Genomic DNA, 21,585 nt, shown 5'->3' with positions numbered 1-21,585 from the left:
ACACAAGGCAAACACCTATGGGCATGATTCTTGCAACGTCTTCCCTGAACTTAACAATTTAGACTTTGGGAAGCCCTTTTTTCTATTTTTATTTGTTAAGACCTAAATAATTTTCATTTGCCTAATAAAGTTATGCTTCTAACCATTTTATCATGCAAGCAATCTATTACTGAAGTGTTGTTTTGGTTTTTTTTACTCAAATACAGCTACATTCATCTTTGGTAACAACAAAGATCGTCTTGGCAGAAGTTCACACTGTATAAAAAGAAAAACTTCCAACTCCTGATATCTTCTAAATGGCTTTTAAAAGGAAATTAGAACATGCATTAAAATTGATAGAAAGCCATTTGGCAGCTTACGAAGTCCCTACAAAATCTACCCTCTGTATCAAAACATATACATTTGATAGATCATGGATCTAAAGGATTATTAGATCCTTTTAAAACTTATTTTCAGCTGTTAGAACACGAAGTGATTAGATGGAAAAATATTATCTTCATTAAAATGTCATCATCTAACACTTGTGGCACATAAAAAGTACTCAAACAGCGTTTATTCTCTTCATATCTAAACCAGGATATTGTTAGAGCTTCGGTGCTTCTGTTGAGCTCAGCTGCCATGGTATCATAGTGCCATAGCTCTTTAGATAACCTACACACAATTCAATTAAAACTTTACAGCGATCACTATAGTTATCCATCACATCAAATTGCACTTAAAAGTAAATTAGGAACCAGTGCAGATCATAGAGCATCTATGGTCTCTCTGCAAGTAACAAACACTGAAAACCAGCCATCTTCTATATCAACTAAAATCTCCAAGCAATTCAAAGGCTTACGACATTTTCGAACACACTGCAGAAATCCATTCCTCGGGTAATTAATTTGGATCATTGATACAAAGCTTTCTTCTGAGCACAGGATACCCAGAAAAGCCTGAAGATCCTACTGCATTTTACAAACATTTAAGTACTGGGGTGGAGGAAGGGGGGGGGGGGGGGGGGGGTGTGTGCAAAAAATCTGCTGAAAAAATCAAAATCTTAAATACCATCCTATCACTCTTCCTTAGGGGAAATATGCTATCGTATTGTTTGTACAGGGGCATGACTACATAGCACATGTTGATATTATTTAAATAATTAAGATTCCTTATCAGAATAAGAGATATGATACAACTAAGATACTGCCCATGCAAAAGATGAATATTGACTTCTTTATGAGCAAAAGAATCCATTAGCAAAGTGATTTAGTTGTATATGAAAGATCATGGTAAAGAAAAACCTTTTGCAAACATTTCACCATTTAACCAGTGATAATTGGTTTGGTGAGTTGAGTTAGACAAGAAAAAAAAAAAGAGCTGAAGATCTCTAAGTTTGCCTACACAGGCAGTAAGACCAGCTTTCACAGTGTAATTTTTTCTGCTTTAATACTACTAATGAGCCTCTGCTGTATTTTTAAGATGCACATGCACTGCCTTGGATCATACTTTTCTCTCCAAAAAATAACTCCAAAAACTATCAGCACAGCCCATGACATATTTAACCATAATCGTATTTCATTGGGCCATACGAGCAGATGCTATCACTGCACACAAAAAAAATCTGGAGTATCAGAGTTTATGCTCCTCTCTTCCATCTCCCCATGAAAGATGTACTTTATCAAGGTCCAATATAAATCTAATAGCTGTAGCTGTGTAGTTATATTGCAATATATCATATTAATATTTCTAGAAGATAAAATACCTAGAGATTAAATGTATTAAAACATTGGTCTTGGTTTTATACATGCCATCAGCTATCAAGAATGTGCCCTTAATCCCTTTGAAACACTAGGGGGCAGAGGAAGGATGAACCAAGCAGCTTTTATACCTTGAACCAGCAAGCAGGGTATATGTGTGGGTAATGGTGGTGGAGGGGTCATAAAAGTTGCTGCAGTGTTCATTAACTTTTAATTGCAAACTTTTAAAAAGGTTGGGTGGCATTCCACCAATTTTAGAAAATTATACAAGAGCTGAACAGTATTTGAGTCAGTTAGTGTAAGTTTATTTTATGGTCTAGAAAATTTAGATTCAGTAGAAAAAAGGTCTTAAGTCAAAGATGGATCTGACAAGAACTACCTAATTAGTTCTCTTACACATATTCCACTGACAATTCAGTTGATTTACTACAGAAAGAAACATTTTTCAAGTGCTGCAAATTCTGCAAATTCAAAGGCATCAAGGAAAATTATGGAACCTATTTTACCTATTTTTGTACCTTTTCACCTTGAGCTACAGTAATAGGACAAACGCTTCATGTATGTGAGCAACGGATAAATGTTTTTAATACCTTCACAAGAGAGTGGGGAAGATCACAGTTTTTCCTACTTAGTCATGTATTTCAAGAAAACATCTGTCAAATGAAAGGAAGCACAGTAGCATATTTGCTTTATGGATAAACATGCACTCAATTCATACATGCCCCTTTGTGTTTTAGGCATAGAGTGAGTCCTTTTAGATGAAAACGCTTTATTCAGGGGTGGTATCACAGTTTCCCCACGCAGAAGCCTTGTCTCACAATAGCATATGAGCACCTTTAACATCCTGACGTCACTCATTTAAAAGGGATAATAGACACAGGACTTCTCTCTTTTTGCTGGTTTAATTACCCCGACAGGATGCCAGGCCAGACTAGATGGTGCTTCTAGGTTCACTGTACTGTATGCATTTCTGATAAATGGGAAAAGAATAGATGACCTGGCAGAAGGCTCAGACAATAACATGTGATTTACAGGACATGAATGCAGCTACTGTAAGATTTATCTGACAGCCCTCTCCGATAGTGGACTGTTGAGTATCCGATGGAATGATTTCTAGTCTAGAAAGTCTGCTACTGAGTAGCCATACACATTATTTATTTATTAGATGTTTTGGGTTGAAACCATTTTTAAATGATGCACTTCACAATGCTCAGCCATAAATTTAGTTTTAAACCCTAGAAGGGAGGTAGTGTTATTGGAATGTGTGTCAGACTGAATTAGGATGAGCAACACAACGCTTTTATAAAGTGGCCTTGAATGCAACGTCAATTCTTTCAAAAATGATATTAATGTCAAATAAGCAGGAACACTTTGCAGTAATATTAAATGAAGGATTTCTTTATGTTTTGATAGATTTATATAAATGTAAGTATACACACAGAGACACATCTCAAAATGTAGCATGTCTATCAAAAAACACAACTGTTTTTGTCTTAGAAAAAGCCTTTTGTCTGTATCTCAAACCACCTGTTTCTCTTTTTACTTTGTGTTAAACATAAAACAATATATCAACATATAAACACAAAACTAAAACACAAAAGCAATGGTCTTTTTCCATATGCTTAAATATATGAACTTTAAACAAGACAAGAAATTAACCAGGTGTCACAAATAGTTTCACAAAATGGTATCTTTTCAATTTTTTTTAAATCACTTCACCTGGCAAAGAGCTTTATTTTCACAATTTTATGAAAAAATTACTTGTAAGATATTATTATTCCATTTTGCACTTCTGAGAAAGAAAACACATATTCCAGCCACAAATCTAAATAAACATCGAAAAATTTCAGATGTTTCAGAAAAACAATCCAAGGGATTACATCACATATACAATGTTTAAAACAAATTTCCAGAAGGAGGTTAGCATAAAAAACACCAAAGATATCAATCAGAGCAATGATGGCTGACAAATTTGTGAAGTTTTAAATCAAATTTGCAGATACTTACTTTGTAGCTATGCCACATTATTTATGTGATTAAAAACTAGTTTTTGACCTGATCTTTTGATCTTTGGCACTTCATCCTCTCCATCTCCTCTTAAAAATTAATTAAAATTTTAGCAAAAGGATATCACTTCACTTCCCACCCTATCTTGGGCCAAAAAAAAAAAAAAAAGGGAAAAAAGAAAAAAAGGAAAAAAAAAAAATCAATCAAGCTCAACCCCATCTCCTCCCAGTATCTGTAAAATGTCGGCTTGAAATTCAATTTCATATCTCTCAAGCTTTCATGTAGCAAAAGACAGTTCACTTCTTAACAAAATAAATCACTTCTGTGATTGCCATGCTGACCTCTTTGAATTAGGAAAATTCAAAGTGAAAAATGTAATTATCACCCCAGAACAATCTGTATACATCTGGAGCTAATTTTAGATTCATTTCTCACATCATTTTTCATATTCTGCCAAAAATTACAGCTGCTATGTAACTTTAAAAAGACTTTGAGGTCTTTGTGACTTTATTGGTTTATTTCTACTATTTCACAAAGAATAACCTTAGTCTCTGCAACTAGCACTGCTAAGCAATCACGATATCCTCAATTTGATTAGATTAGCATTAAGTGGCATTGTGACACATATGACAAATAGATGCATTAGAGCACGTCATTTATTCCTTATCCTTTCCACTTCCCAAAACCAAACAAGTGATGTACAGTACAGAGCACAACATGATTTTTAAAAAGATTAGATTACCCTACCAAAAAAGAAGGACAGGTCAACCACTAATTATTGATACAAGCAACATGAATACCAAAACCTAATTTTTAAAATGGTAATACGAAGCTGTCAGGCACATATTTAATACTCAGATTAGTTTTACTCTAACACATTAACGAAAGAACAGTAAAACTTGTATATGGATTTCTTGGTAGCAAGGATTCCTTTCTAATTTAAATCATCAGCAAATTCGTATTCTAGAAGTCGTGAACAATGCCCGCTTCCAGTATTGCCATAGGTAAAATAACTATCTCTAAATTCCAAAAGTTCCATAAGGAATATTAAATTCCTTTCAGGGTAAAAATATAATATATTTCCTGAGGAAGATGAAAAACTAGATGAGCAAAGTTCTAGATACATTCATAATAAGCTCACTAGAAAACATAACTACTCTTCACTAGTTCATTGTAAAATCTATTAGGTGTAATCTCCAGAAGTAATTGTTCTTATTGCACTTTATTGACAATGCAGACTATCGATTTTTCACACCTTCTATGATTCTTTCATTTGTATTCATGAAACATCTATCAGCACACTCTAAATAAATTTGGCAATATAGGCACTAAAACGAATAAATCGATGTGAAGAAACATTAATTTTGCATTATCCTTATTCGTCAGGCAAGCAAACCATAAGGGTTGTAAATGAAGGTCAAAGGTTTTGAAATGGGTCAGAACCCTTGACCTCTAGACCAATACCATTCCCATTAAAAAAGGCTATTTTAAAGTTTTAAGTAGGGGAATTTACTACCAGAAAGGTATCATTTCTAAGGCACCAAAAGAAAGGCTCAATAAAAACAGTCTTCCATTTAATTACAAAAAAGAAAGCACGAAATCCAAAAAGAAAATACAATTAATATAGCATATACAATTTTAAGGAAGTTCCTTAGGCTCTGGCTCTTTTCTAACCACAGGAACAGGCAAATCTCAGGTTCTTAAATATCTAAAATCACTTTGCCTTTAGGAACGTAGAATGCCCCAAACTGCTGACAACCAGGGTTGCTTTCTTGAATTTTTCTCAAATTTTTAGTACTTGTCAAATCAATTAAGAATGACAGGATTTCAAAAGTATTTATCACTCATTTCATAACCTCTACACAAAAGGAAAAAATCTATTCATTGCAGAGGATTCAGCATGCCAAGATGCAGAAATCAATCTGTTTCTATAACCTTAATATTTTATTGATCCTATTTTATCTTACAAAAATGCCAGCAAAGAATTACTTACGCACACCACCATCAAGGTTATGTAAATGCTCAATAGTAAGGTAACATAAAACCTTTAGTAACTTCTCTCTCCAACTGAACAGACACAATTACTGTGAATTTTTTTTTTTTAATCAAAAGGCGTTGCGTATAATCTTTTTACCTATCACACATAACCTTAAATTTAAACTCAAATTTAAAGTAAAATTTTAACTGTAACTTCCTTTATGCTCAGAGAGAGCAATTTCAGACAACATTGTTACTTAAACCTCACCTGAGAGCAAAGAAGCATCACCAGCTCCACAACTGAACTGCTAGATTTCATGCACACAAGACCTACAAAAGGATAAAATGATATACATAAATGGACGCTTATATGACACCAGCTGTTAACACAAACTATTTTGAAGTGCAATAGATTAGAAGCATTTTGACAATCAAAAGAAAGCTGAAATTCTCATACCACTTCCAGTTCAATTTTGTACTTTATCCGCATGAAATAAAAGTATGTATGTGAGACTGAGATCATAAATTCCATGCCTCACATCTAAAGATGCAGCTAATAGTAATACGTTACCTCCATTATTCACAGTTCCATAAATGTTTATACGTCAAAATGATCAGAAGTGTGGTTAACATATGTTATATTAATCCACTGTATCTACATTTTGCAATTTCTTGAAGGATTGGGTCATTATATATGCAGAGAAGGGAAATGGCTTTATGACCTTTGCTTTCTCCATTGCACATTCTCCTTTCAGCCCCCAGCTATCAATCAAGTTTCCATTTTGTTTCATGGCAGCAGACATCCCAAACACTCTTATTAGTACTTTGACCCTTAACCCCACACTAAACCTTAGCAGAAGTGCAAGCAGTAACCTATTATATATTCTCGATTGTTTATAAACTAATTTGACTATTATTATTATTTGTATTCACATTTTGTTTCGGGTTTGTCTATAACTGTTTTTTAGGCCCAAAAATTGGTTTTGTGTGTTGGTTTTTGTCTAGACAGTTCATACATTCCCAATAATTTTCCTACTTTTTTTTTTTCAGTCATCCAATCTATGAAATACTCATCTCTCTGTGTATATAATCCATACTACAGTCAAGATACTTTGAAAACAGATTATCTTTTCTTTATCTTCAGACAAGAAAAAATGTAACTAAATAGGATATTTACTTCCTGGCAAATAAAGCTTTGAGAAAAATCTCTTTCCTGTTATTCTTATTAAATGAATGAAATAAATTTGTTCACAAGGCAGCTTCCATTAAAATGTTTATCAGCTAAAGCGATGCCCGCATGTATAATCAAAAGTAGAATCCCATCTTTTTCAGTCTTACAGAAGACAATTCATACACTTCTTCCTGCCACTTCTTCCTACCCCAAAAGGTAGGTGAGCTAAATTCCAAAACTAAATAACTTTAATTTCAGTGAAGTTTAATGAAGTCTCAATTTTGCTATCAGCAGCCTTCAGCAAAACACTTATCAGTGTTTGATACTCTAATTGTGTTTCTGACAATGTTAACTGTATTCAGCACTACATACAGGATGTCTGTCCTAATCCACAAAACAAGTAGTTTCAAAAATGTTTTTAAAAAAAGAACTTTAATTCCCCAGGAAGCAACTAGAACTATTATTTCAAATACAGCTCATGTGCAAGCGATCACGTTAAGCTTTTAACATGGGAGTGCTTCATTACTGGAAGCTGCAACAAGCTCAGGCCCTAATTCAATTCACTGCTTTAGCTGGACAGAAACTGCAATTTTCACTTTAAAAATCAGCAGACAAACCAATTTATATGATATAAGCAAATTATGAGAAAACTGAAAAACTAATTTCACAGTGTTCTAATAAACATGATTTTTTTAAACTGAGGACATTAATGTCTGCATCGCAGAACTGAGCCTCATTTTTAAACAGAGAGAAACCCACCAGTAGAAAGAAAACTCAATCATCTCAAGCTAAATCATTTTAAGCCAGCACCAGGAAGAGCCATGATCTTTGTTGTGCACCTGAATCTTCATCTTCTCAGTACCAGAGAATTCTTCTCAATACTGACAACGTATTCCTCTCACCTGTATGACTGCCTTCCAATTAGAAACCAAAAAGACAGAAGCAGATGCACATGCAAGAGATACATCATAACATGCTCTGCTGACATAGTTCCCAAGAAGCCTTCTGTTACAACACAGTAAAAATGCAAGGTCTTTGTACTTAACTTTCTACACCATACTCTATACCTTACTTTGTATCGAAGTGTTGACCCTGACACCAAGTTTTCTTTTTAAGGCTCACAAAACACATTTCATACACCAGCTTCTATGGGACAATTCCCTGGGAGAGTTGGAAAACTAAGAGACAACAGCAGTTGGTCCCCCATAATGAGATATAGGAAACTATAAGATGAGATGGAGGCAAAGACGTAGCAGAGGTGGCAAAGATGAGGAGGCAATGACAATGACCTCAGAGGACTAAAGACAGAAGGAACAGGAGGCAGTGAAATCCAGTGGACAGCACTGTGTGGGAAGGCAGGAAGAAAGCTTCTAAGGCAGTGCCAGCAGAAAAAAAATATAGAAATTCTGAGTCTCCAAGGTAAAACAAAGCACACATAAAAAAAACTTTTTAAAAATGGAAACTTACTTGTACCTTCTATCAGCAACTCCTGCCCATGGCTGCCCAAAAGAGTTCGAGAAAGAAAGGGAGCAAAATCCACAAAAATCTCTCTCAGAAGTGGGGCAGCTTTTTCCAAAGCATGTTCAAGCCTGTCTGTAATACTAGTAGAGAGATACATGTGATTAACAAAAAAAGAAGGAAGTTGCTGAAGTTTTGTAGAAAGGAGTATAGTTTTTGGCAATGTTTAAGTGATACACATGTATAAGAAGGAATCAATAATCAGACACTCATATTTTCCCAAGCCTTCATTAAGTATTGAACATCAGCAAAACAACATTCTTAAGTGATGTGGAATCAGAATATCAACTGTAATATCAAAAATGTGAGCCACAGCACAGCTGTTCAGATGTTCAATTGAAGAAGTTACCTCATATTTGAAGCAGAATCCTCAGGCACTGAAGAAACTGTAGGGACAGATGGCAATTTTGAATTAGATGATCCCCTTCCTACAAGAGAAAGTAATAAATAAACGAATTATATAAGAACACATGCCAGAGGTTAGACAACTGAACCAGAAACTAAAGCCTCGAGCTCAACCTCTGAGAAACCAGGGTTTTCAAGTGTGTGTGAGGACTAGGTAAATCCTTTGACCTCTTTGTACCTCAAAACTTTTTTTGCTGTACGACTCTTATTTACTTATGTGCGTATTTACCAGGTATGCCATGGCAAGCTTTTTAAATTTTGCTCTAGCACAAATAGAATGTAATTCAAGGAAGCTTTGCAGTTTGCTTTGTGAAGGAAGTCAGACTAGACTGCAGTGATCCCTTCTGGCCCTATAAGCTGTGATTCTCTCTGAACAAATTGAAGAACACTTACAACCTTAAGCAGTGAATACAAATAATGTCTTACTCCCTTAATACTCCTGTAGTGTACTAATATAACTAATATATACTAATATAAAACCAGATGGTAACATTTTAAAGCATCTCTCTTGGTTACTGGAAGCGCTCATCCAATTTCAAGTAACTTTCACAGAAACTCTTAATTTTTTGTCTAAAATTAAAACATATTTGTGTCAAAATGAAGCAGAATACAAAATGAGTGGGTATTTTCAACAGCCTGGCTTAAATTTTTGCAACACTAGGACTCTGACAAAGACAGCTATGATAAAATTCTCTACTGCACTGCCAGCATCATTAGCATGACAGCAGTGGTATAACCTCATTTATGAGTTATTAACTTTGCCATATCAATTATTCAAAGGTTGATAGGGAAGACTGGGTCATTTATGTATCTTACACTTACTAAAAAAAAAAAATGCAATTGTGTTATGTCAAATTGACACTACATGGCTCTCATCAGCAGAGTAGGAATCTGTAAATACTAAATTCTGCTGTTCAGTATATGAAGAGAAATACAACCTCCATACTGCAGTATGGATTGGTATTAGCAATGATGAAGAGGAGGTAAGCAAGACAGCCAGAGATTTCACAGATATTTGCTGCCAGGATAGGAATGGTGACTCACAAATCTTGAACTGCATTCCAAACTATAGAGAGGAATGAATCTTAGCAGACAGATTTCTGTGCATTTCCCAAGAGCATGACTGCTTCTAGTCCATCTGCAATCCTATCTCTTTCCAACCTTAGACCCTGTCCTATTCTCTTTCCTCTCACCTCGCCAGTTTCAGATTCTTATGCTGCTGGAAAGGGGGGGAAGAAGAAGGGGGAAAAAAAAAAAAAGGAGGAAAAGATGAAAAAAGCATGAAAGAAAAGAGTTTAATCATTTCAGTTCCCTCATCTACCTTAGCAAAGACATGACCCTTCTCAGAACTGTAACTATAGAAAAATTCCTGATTGTCCCACCTACACTGGAGCGAGCTCAGTTAAATGCAACCTGTCTGGAAGTAAGCTGCTAAAATCTTGCAAGTGTCTAACAAAATGCGTCAATTGCAACTTTTCAAAGTCTTTCTACTTGACGGCAGTAGAACAGATTTGTAAAAAGATGGCAAAGACAGATCCTTGACATACTAAGTTAATTTCTCCTGTCAAATTTCAAACTTCTGCTCCAAAACACTGGCACACAGAGCTTTCCCCCTAGAACTGTTGGGGTTTTGTGGTTTGTTTTTTTTTTTTTTTTCCCCTCCTGTCTGGGGAAGATGGTTTTCTCTAATCGTGCTTCAAAGGCAGCACAGAAACTAATAAATTAAACTAATGCATCAAAATGGTGAAAAGTTTTGCTCTTATTTTTCTTTCTTCATAGGTAGGAGATATCTTTGTGAGTGTGATTCACTTATGCTTTTCATAAATTCAACATGAAGCTCTCATTTTGACTTTCGTATGGGATGATGGGGTCAAAAGAAATTTTGAGTGGGCCATACAAAATGAAGGACAAGAAAGTGGGGAGCAATGCATTAGCTGAAAGCAAGGTGGAATACAAATCTTCTGGGCATTGCTTCCTAAATAATTTATCTAATAAAGGCAAATCAAAGATATATTTCTGAAATTTTCAATGGTGATGGCTAAATTCTGTAAATATTTTCAATATTTTCATGGATATAATTCCATTTCTTTAAGATCTAGTTTTACATAGTCAAACCACCAAAAAGTATTTTGGATATTCCCAAAGGAAAAGCAGTCAAATAATGTGCCAAAAATCAGAATGGATCCTCCTGTACAGAAAAAAAAAGCCCATAGAAGGCAAAAAGCCACATGATTCAGCAGTTCCAAAGACTCCAGTTGTTTGTGGGATACTTAATAGTTACAGTCTTCCCCCCCGCATTCATACTTAAGTATGAACAATACACTGCCTGTTGGATTAAGACTTTAAAGCAATTATTTCATTTTCATTATAATCTTTATCATTATTTAAATAATTTCACTAGAATTCCCAGCTTTGCCCCTAAAGCCCAACATCCCTATTCTCATTAAACAAGTCGCTCTAACTTGAAAATATTTGTAAGCCCACATGCCCAGTAGTGGACTTAAGCCCATACACTGTCCATAAGGGGAAATCAGCACACTGATGTGGGTAGTTCAACAGAATACAAAACCGAAACGGCATCCAAAGCCTTCAAAATAAGAAAGTCCTCTCAACATGCAGATTGCACATGCAGAATGTCTTGTTATATAAATGCTTGCATGCTTTTTACTACATATAAAATCTGTGACCAGTAGTCCACTAATTATTGGATATGTTACAAAGTCAAAAGTATATACAACTAAAATCCCACCATATTAAATGCATAGCAAAATCAAGGATCACTTTATCAGTAAAAAATAAGACTTTAACAGTGCAGCATAGTAGCATGAGTTTTACAATTATATGAGATGAGAACGATTCAATGCAATATTTAGGCCACAACTAAAATAACTGAAGGAAAAATTAGAAAAAAAACTCAAGGGAAACATCTGCAAGGCCAACCAAAGGGCATAACAGCAATCACAAGGCTACTAAAGAGACATTCATACATTCAATCCGGGATAACTTGGGGGTTTTGTTGTTTGTTTTATTTTGTGGGATGGATTGGGTTTTTTGTTTGGTTTTCTGTTTTTACACAAAATGACACTGGTAAAAATGGTTAGAGTGGGAGGTAAAGGAAATCACTGACAACACAGATAGGACATGATTTTTTTTCTTCTAGAAATCAAAACAAATTGTGCATAACAGATTAGGTATAAATGTAAAACTCTATGAAGTTTTAAGTTAAAATCAACTTTTAAATATAGACATGACAGAAAAAGCACTGATAATTTGGATTTGACAACAGCATAAGGCAGGCACTTATAATAAACTGATATTCTTTTTGAAGATTATGTAAGGATATTTATGGCCTGAATTTCTTTATGCTTATCATCACCTAAATCCACATTCCAGACTCAGATATATTTCACTAAAAGGGGTGGATCTCAGATTTATCACAGCTGAGAATTTCAGGGGTTTTTTTCGGTAGGATTAGGCATAGTGATTTTTGCATTCAAATTTTGGTTTGTGGAAGTACTTTTTTGACTTTATTTCACTCAGAAGTGGCTTTTTATTCTACTATTTTTTCTGCCTTTAGTAAAAATAAGGAAAACACTTCAGTAGCATATTTTCATCCACAACACACATGTGGGTAAGTGCAGTAGCTACTTCAAACATGTGGAACTAAACTGACTTATCTCTTCCTTATCCTTTCACTGATAAACTGGCTCCTTCAAACTGACAGTTTTACAGACATTTGCAAGAACATAAAAGAAAATGCAAATAGATCATCTGTCTAGCACCCTTACAGTGAAACCTTATTGTTTATTCAAGGTCCCCAAGGGTCTAAACAAATAATGCCTCTAGCAATAAAATATTGTTAAAGAAACTCCTTGTGCAAGATCCTTATGCTTTTGCATATACATGTAAGTACAAGCGTGCTTTTGCATATACATGTAAGTACAAGCGTACTTTCAAAGTATGCTTGGCAGTACACAAGCAGAGCATGATATATTTTACTCTGGGAGGACAGAGAGGAGGTTAAAAAAAAAACAACCAACAGTGTTGAATTAAATAACCATACCTCTTAATTTTGTACAACAGACCTACCATACATAAATACACTGATGCCCTTTATGAAAGGAGTATCTAGTAAAATAATGAGCTCATTCAAAAATACACTTCCAGGGCTGGAAGTGTACAATGCAAGACTACAATGAAAGGTTTTACAAGCTAATATAAGGGATCTGTTACATAAACACATCTGTAGGTTAAACCAAAACAGATTTCACGAAACAATGGTGCACTCTCTAAAGAGAAGTTGCTTTAAAACAGTTTTTATACTGAAACAGTGTTAAACTATTTCCATTGCATATCATTAGCATTTGAGATTTTTTAAAGTGTCATTCTGCTTTGGTAACTAGCCTTCAACTACTGTCATTGTAAAGTTGGAATTGTCTTTGAAATAGTTATTATAATCCAGTTAATTTCTTGAACTACTTCTGCACTGATGGTAACTCACTTCACATTCATTTTTCTTACTTTAGCTTGTCTCCCACTAACTTATTTTATTGTGAGACTGCAAGGTTATTCTCACCTATGTATAAAAATCAATTAATACCATTCTTCTTTGCAAAACAAGCCAACTGTGGGAGACAATTTACATTCTCCTATATGTAGGACTAGAATTCAGGAGTCACAACTCCTTTTTTATCTCCTGTTACTGCTTATTCCCATGTTTCTTTCAAGCATCCACCTCAGCCTTTGACATGGCCTTGTTTATGACTTCACACTTTGGGGAACAGACCATGCCTCTGCTCAGGAGAAGCAGAAATCCTGCTGGCAACTCTGTGTGGCTCAGAGGCGAAACAAGTGAAACTCAAAAGAACTTCACGTAAGAGGGGGAGGAGGCAGACAACAGAAACTGAGTGGAACTTCTGTGTTTTCTACACTCAGTGTGTCAGTAAGGACAAGATGCAATTCACTCCTGCGTCCTACAAACTTTTCATACTCCCTCTTTATAAAAATTGTATTTGAACAACCATTTACAAACTGAAGAGTGAAAGTCTCAAAATTGCATTCTTTAGAGTGAAGCACTAATAAAATGCATGTGAAATCCTTCAAGTGCATAAACAGAGAAACTCAGAGCATCAGAGAAAACAGTGGGAGTGCAAACTGCAAAACAGTTCAAAAACGTTCACACCACTTCAGAACATTACAACTATAATTGAAACATTTAAAAGGAAAACTAAGTGACAAACAAAAATACAAGCATCCCACTTGCATATTCACAATAGCTCAGACTACTCTGCCAAGTCCTGCCTATCTAAACATTAGTCCTGCCTTTCCAATAGCCCTTCCTGGACACAGCACATGTAAAATCTCTGCATCAAATCGTACATTCATGAGCCAATCCAAGGAAGAAACAACTCGAGTAAATTCCTCCTCCTTAGATTATTACTAGTAAATGTGCTCTTTTGTTCAATACCACCCTCTGTTACAGACAAATGATTGGCTCAATGTGGGCCACGAAGGGGCTGTATTTTCTCCATTAATTTCCAAGATCTTTCAACAATTGGAGCAGCAATTCCAGCAGACCAACAACCCAAATATCAGCCATCAGCAACATACTGACGGGCAAGTTTAGACCAGAAGGGGCACATATGTATTCAGGAAAGGCTTTTTGTGCTGTGAAATACTCTGTGGCTTGAATGAGTAAAGGTGAAGAAACTTCTCCTGCAAAAAGGCCAGGCTGTCTGAGGCCAAAACATGTTTTCACCCTCTTTCAAAGTATCAGAGGAACAGAGTGAGCTTAGATGGTTATCCTTCCAACTTGTCAACACTTTGTATTTGGTAGGCCAGGGCATGTCGCATTCACTTGATATGAGCTTAGGACAATCCTAAGGGTCAAATACCTGAGATACTCACAGACCTTGAGCTACAGGCAAGATGCAAACTTCAGGAAAAAATATTGGGAAGGAGGTTGATAAATTCTGAGCACACACAAATGGCAATGGAGGCATCTGGAACCACATAGACTGACTAATATTTCAACACAGATCCTACCTTGACCAAGCAATTTTGACATAACATCTACAGGTGGAGGATACTCAGATACTATATAAAACTTATTCCCAAATTATGCTTATGTACACATTACAGCTAAAACACTATCATTTGCTGTTTAATCCCATTTCAACGTCTGCATCTCCCGTTCATCTCTGTTTTGGAGAAAATCGACTCTAGTCTCCACAGTAAAGTATTATATGTTATTATATAAAGGTTCTGTTTGCTTAATCAGTTTTTAAAACATATCAAACAAATGCATACAAAACTCACTTTAAAAAATTCTTTGACTTTAGAAAAAACAGCTGAAATGGATTTTTAAATGTAGCAATAATATTTAATAAATAGCCTTCATATAAAATGTGAAAAAGCCCCAAATTTATATTCACTACATAAACCCCTAGTCTCAGCACTTTTTAAAAAAGGATTTAATTCTTTTTTTGTCTTAATTACAAAAGTAAACAGACTTACAATGAATGTTAGCTGAAAAAAAATGAGAACAATGTATTGATTCTTCACTGCATGAAAACAAAAATTAGTGAAAGAACATGTGATTTGAACTCAGGGGAAAATTATATATATTATATTTTGGGTTTATAGGAAGCTCACTTATTGCTACTTGTATCCTCAAATAAAAAAGTTAAAGGCCTTATACAGAACTTTGTTTCAAACTTAAATGTGTGCAATTTACATGAGCAACATAAGTGTAAACCACTCCAACTCTGCAAAATTTTTGTTCCCATGCCATTATTTTACTGGGGAAAAAAGAAACAGTCTCACGTTTTAATCTGTTTAAGGCATGATTTCATTTATCCCTTTACTTTTTCTTTTAATTAATTAGATTGCCAGTCTAAACATGTCTACTATTTTTAATCCTGATTAGTTTCTTTTTATGCATATCAGTTCAGATTACATGTCCAATTTTTGCCAAAACTCCTAGACATGCTGGAAGTCACAGAGTTACAAACTACATCAGTATTGTTTATTGTCTGGATTTCTTATACATTCTACAGGCACAGGAGCACTCATTTTTTCTTCTATACATTCTTAAAAGATTGACTAAATCTGAAAGTCAATGTTCACCTGTTTTGTTTCTATTAAAAGCAAGTGAATTTCAGAAAGCAATTGACTTCAGAAATTGTAATAATTAAGGCCACATCTAACCTGGGTAAACCAGTAAGAAGATAACAACTTAGCAATTACTTTAAACAATTTCAGTGTAGGTAAGGTTTTATTCTTTTAAAAACAGATTAGCTGCTCAGAGCCAATCTTCCCCAAAGAACTGTGACATTTTAAGAGACAGCTAATTTTCCTAGTCCAAACATTACTCCTAGACTACTATAGTACTACCTCCTGCAATTTCAGTGACAAAATGCATTCTCCCTTTTGCAAAGAATAAGAACATACTAGATTTCAATAGGTTTTCTTTTCCTTTATCATGGCTGCAAGAAAACCTTTTTGATTTTCCCAAGAAATGCAATAGGCAGTTGAAGATGACAACAAATATCTTACACACGAGTACTAGAAGACATGACAATGGATTACATTTTTTTCCTCAGCCTTTGCAATGGATGTAAGTTCATAAAAACAGGAAGCAAGAAACTCAAACATTGAAATGAAACACCAATAATCAGGCACAGGTTGAGATTTCCTTGATTAAGATGCAAATCAGTTCTAAGTCTTGATGTTAAACTTCATGGGCACAAACAATTATGAGATCCTATACAGCCTTGTGACTTAAACATGGCTAAGCAGAAAAGCATGCCTTTGACACAGCATATAAGGTTAAACATCATTTATCTCATACAGAACAACCAGAGAGACTAAGGGTTCAAAGGACCACTTGCTTATAAACAACCTACTCAATTTTGTCTCCACTGAAAAAAAACTGTCCAAAGCAATTAGTTCAGCATCAACACTGAATTTGACCTCAGGCTAAAGCTATTGGAAACACTTGTATATAATTTTCAGTCCTACTTAGCACTAATACATATAACCTTGGATAAATACCCTACAATTTATAAATAAGCTTATATTTTATATAACAAAAATCTGTAACAAAAATCTGTAACAAAAATCTGTAACAAAAATCTGTAACAAAAATCTGTAACAAAAATACACCATATTTTATATAGAATACACCATATTTATACTAAATACAAGTTAATATAGTATCCCTGCTTTACAAAAGCCATGAGAAATCTTGAAATTATGACAAATTGCTCAGACATTTGCATTTGTTCTGCTAGATGAAGGCAAAAGGACAGTCCCCAAAAAGTTTAGCAAAGCTTTTTTTTTTTTTTAAAGCAACACTACTTTTGTGTTTTTTTATTTATAAACAGGTTATTTTTTACATTTGTGTAGCTATAGCACCAAAACTGGGAATAATAAAGTTATCTGGGGGATAAACTCTCAGAAAACATCAAAAAGGATTAATTCTTATATTCATGAACCCATATAATGTCACTGACAATTGGTCCAGTTTAACCTAGAGTCACGTCTATTTTCCTGTAAAGTATCTGATACTGGTCTTTGTTAGAGGCATGGATACCGAATGCAGGCCTGCAAGCTGCTATGTGAGGGCATATGACAAAGATATAGACAAAATAATATGCAGGATACAAAGGTCACAAAGGTCCTTTTGTCTGACTTGATAATTTAGGACATGTTATACCACATACACTCCAGTAGTTTAAAAAAAAAAAAAAAGTGTAAAACACCAAAACACCATCTTCCCAGATTATTGGCACAATTTCCCCTAAGAAAATACAAGCAGCAATAAGTATTACTATAAGCAAGACTCATATACAGACAGATAATATATATACACACTAATCAGTATTACAACAGAAGGCAACTAATGAGTTAGTATCTGAAAAACAATTGTTCTCCTTTACAGTGTTTTGAGACACGGATAACTATTGAAAAACATCTCACCTTCACATAAAGCATAACAAAAAGCACTTCACAAAAACTTGTTCATTTGTATTCAGAGTAAATGGTGAGGGAGGGAGAAGCAAGAGAGGAAGGGTTGGGATTTAAAATTGTTTAATTTACCCTTACTCACCAGGAGATTCTCCTGACAAATCCGGGGCTTGCACTGAATCTAAAGAAGAAACCACACTGACAGCATTTGTAGGAATACCCACAGCAGCTGTAGAAGAGGAAATGGTTGATTTCTTTGATGGTACAACGACACTCCTAGGTGAAGACAAAAAGTTGGTAAATAATACTGTATGAAGGTTCACACGTCACAATCACTGTTTACACATCTAGCACACACACTTTTATGTCCTGCAAAAGTACTGTTCCTTCCCTATTTTCTTTTTCCATCATCTTTGGCAATCTACCTTAACCTAAAGGACACTTCACCATTATTTAGTTTTTATGGTGCACTTTAATATCTCATCCACTTCTGCAAAATCCCTGACAAACAAGCACACATTTAGAAGATCAGCAGGATAAGTGACCTGCAAGTAGGTTTTACTTTTCACCTTAGTTTTCCTAATATTGGGTTTTAAACTTCAGGCAACTATTTACAAAAGATATCACAGTATTCAAAATGAAAACATTAAGATAAATTATCATCACTGAAGTTTGCCTTGACAGTATACTACTACTGGTATTCTAATGTAGAACAGATGACTAATTGAAGAAGGATATACTATAGCTGAAAACATCCTAACACATATCTGCATGCACATACAAACATTCACACATCTTAAAAATATGGCTAAGGCATGAATTTGAGTATAACTTGTCAATCAAGTTTTACCTATATAACAAATCAAAACATTCTTTGGAGTTGAAGGGAGAATCTCCATCTTTCGTATAAGTTAAATGTCAGGCCTGATAGTCAGCATTAAAGATTAGACAAGAGGAAAAGATGTGAAGTGACAAGTTGGGCATGGAGATTTATCTCACATGTTACTAAGACATCTATTTATGCTATACCAATTTCAATTAAATTGTAGAACTTTATTCCAAATACCTAAAAGGCCTTGTTAAGCATACGTTAAAGGCATTTTTAATTGCAAGTTAGCTCCATAAACATGCAAAAACCCAGATAATGAGGTAAAGAGTACAGCTGATATATAATGCGCTCCCACAGCAGCGCTTACTTTTAATTACCTGGTGTTAACTGTAAGCTGAAAGTCTTCAACATTCAATTTATTTAATCACATCTTTTGTTGACAGTACTATAACTACACACTGAAAGTATTCCCTTAATAGCTTTAAAATATTCATTTTCTTAATAAAGTAACTTAGAAGCTTGACCCAAATTCAGGTGTGATAACAACAACCGAAGAAGTTCTGTCAAATATTTGTAAAATAGTTCTTGCTAGAATGGGAAAACAGGACTGTATTTGACTCCCTTCTTCAGTCCAAATGATGTCACAGAAGCTAGACTACATTACTGATTAAATCAGCCCTCCTTAATGGCAGGAGTAGGCAGGCACCATAGTTGGAGGCAGTACATGTCATACCATTATAAGGGTGACTGCTAATGTTAACTATACACTAAAAAAATAGAAGCAACAACACCTGAGCCCCAATCAAGATATTGTGCTTAAACCATGAATTTTGCTCATATGTTCATGACAGTTTCCCTGCAACATCAACAATACACAAAAAAAAATTTCATATATTTAGACTGTATTCTAAATTATAGCCACATTACCAACTAATTTTGCATCACCCAGGTGTAAGAAGGGAATGTCTTGCTCAAGATTCTGTGACATTCACTGTCTGGAAACTGTTACTACTATTCTATAACACACATTCAAATACCTGGAAGGGGCTGGGAAATTAATACAAGTTTACTGAGTACAAGATGCACCCACACATAGTAAACTTTTGGGCATTTCTCCAACATTCATGATCCAGTGCTGAAGCCCAGGTGTGCTCCTTTACAGATTTTAAGTTCTTTTACTATATAGCTATCCAATTCAAGAAATACTGATCAATAATATTAAACCCAAATTGTACATATTACAAAGACGTGTCTATTCATGTGGACTCTATGAGATCTCAGTGCACGAGCTGGAAATATTTCTTTACACACCCACTAAGTAACAGAAACAATTATCCATTTGCCTGCCAACTAATACACACACAATTACATTGGATGCAAGGTGATATGGGAGTATGTTTAGTGACAAATTTTGGTGCACATGTAGATGGCAATTGTGCATATATAGGTAGTGTCTGTTCAAAACATATGATTCATGTAATTAATTTTAAATTGGAAAACACCAAATTACCTTGAGGGTAAAAACAAGTCTTCTAGAGAAGTCTTCTGTTTCCAGGGCTTAAAGTCAATCAGAATTCTCTCAAAACATCAAATCTGAATAGCTGTGTCCTCTGAATGCCTATGAACACTACTGATCCTACTCTCTGACTCTACTAAGAGCCCCAGAAACTATGAAACAGGTGGTATTTTACATCATAAAGGGCAAGCCAGACCCTCACCTTAAAATAATTATACATAAATGGCTGAACTTCGACTGATTTTATATATTAGAACCGCCCCCTTACAGATGAAAATACAGAAATGAACATGCTGGAAGGATCAAGAAGGAATTTTAGAACAGGAGTAATTTTTAGCACTACTGCAAGAAGCTCCTCACAGGGCAAGTAACAGTCCTGGAACTGCATGGGAGCAAGAAAGCCTGTGTGCAGATGAAGCCATTACCTTAACACTGCTCATCTGCAGCTGACAATGAGTGGAGACAAAAGAAATCCCAGCTACAAGTGTCTTCCATTTTCTGTGCTGTTTCTGACACAACACTATATATTATCGTTCCTTCCTGTAAACTTCTACTGACCTTCAGCATGCTTAAGTGTAGCTGCACTGAGGGAGTAGTTCCAGCAAGTTGCCAGACTCTCCATAGCTACCCAAGGAGAGGTGCATTCAAGCAAAGGAATTAGACTTTTTTTTTTTTCCTGGGCTGTGAGAGACAGCAGTAAATGACCACAATAGTCCCTTTTGCCTCTTAAGATCTTTCGTATACCTTCTCACCTTCAAATGTGTAGAAGTTTGGGAATACAAGTACAGCTGCTACTCTCATCTTCAGTAACTTACTTTCCATGAAGTACATAAAAAAGGAATTATATTCTAACACTTCCATTATAATTTTCAGTATCTGGCAATGGCATTTACTTTAAGGAAGATACTCTGACTACTAGCACGAGGAATATGGCACTAATACACAGCTGCAAAGTAGAGCTGTTAGCAGGCTTTTTTTTTTTAATTATCCAACATCATTCCTTTTGCTTTGCTTCAAGGAATAAAAATGAATAAGTACAGGTTTCAGACTTTGAAATACAGAACGTACGCTGCCTTATAAACAGTACACATGGGTGTGCATGTGTATTCCAGACACAGTCACCACATACTTTGAGCAAGAGACACTGACTCTCACAAAGTTTTCTGAGAAACTTAGGTTGTTTATCATATCCCACTGAAAGAAAAGTTTTATCTAAAAAAATTTTAAAATCTTTAAAAATTAAAAAAATCTACTTCATAAATTCTACAATAATTCCTACATTTAAAGGTCACGTTAGATCTTGGTCCCCTCTGTTACAAGCTTGCTTAAGGATCCAGAGTGTTCACGATGCACCACAGCCAAAGACTCCTGCTGTGCTCCATAACTATTCAGCAAGATAAAAGGCAACAGTATAGGGGCTGGAGAAATTGCTGCTTCACGTTAAAAAATCTGAACC

The 21,585-nt window shown here is 35.0% G+C and overlaps 1 protein-coding gene across 7 annotated transcripts in view; it reads right to left on the bottom strand.

Moving 5' to 3' along the window:
* LRBA (LPS responsive beige-like anchor protein) overlaps positions 1 to 21,585 on the bottom strand; it is a 434,320-nt gene that overhangs the window by 304,008 nt on the left and 108,727 nt on the right. For 6 of the 7 annotated variants that reach the window (XR_012775615.1, XM_075500920.1, XM_075500925.1 and 3 more), the window contains 4 exons: positions 17,927 to 18,060; positions 8,759 to 8,837; positions 8,359 to 8,492; positions 5,989 to 6,050 (listed from right to left, as the gene is read on the bottom strand). Coding sequence is in view for 6 of the 7 variants with exons in the window: in XM_075500920.1 (XP_075357035.1) it covers positions 5,989 to 6,050; positions 8,359 to 8,492; positions 8,759 to 8,837; positions 17,927 to 18,060 (409 nt within the window). In the remaining variant the exon portion in view is untranslated. The remainder of the gene's footprint in view (positions 1 to 5,988; positions 6,051 to 8,358; positions 8,493 to 8,758; positions 8,838 to 17,926; positions 18,061 to 21,585) is intronic. The other variant, XM_075500922.1, reaches the window with a different exon arrangement.

This window comes from Mycteria americana, chromosome 4 (genome assembly GCF_035582795.1).
Source record: "Mycteria americana isolate JAX WOST 10 ecotype Jacksonville Zoo and Gardens chromosome 4, USCA_MyAme_1.0, whole genome shotgun sequence".
Lineage (NCBI taxonomy): Eukaryota > Metazoa > Chordata > Aves > Ciconiiformes > Ciconiidae > Mycteria > Mycteria americana.
This window is presented reverse-complemented; position numbering and strand designations above follow the sequence as displayed.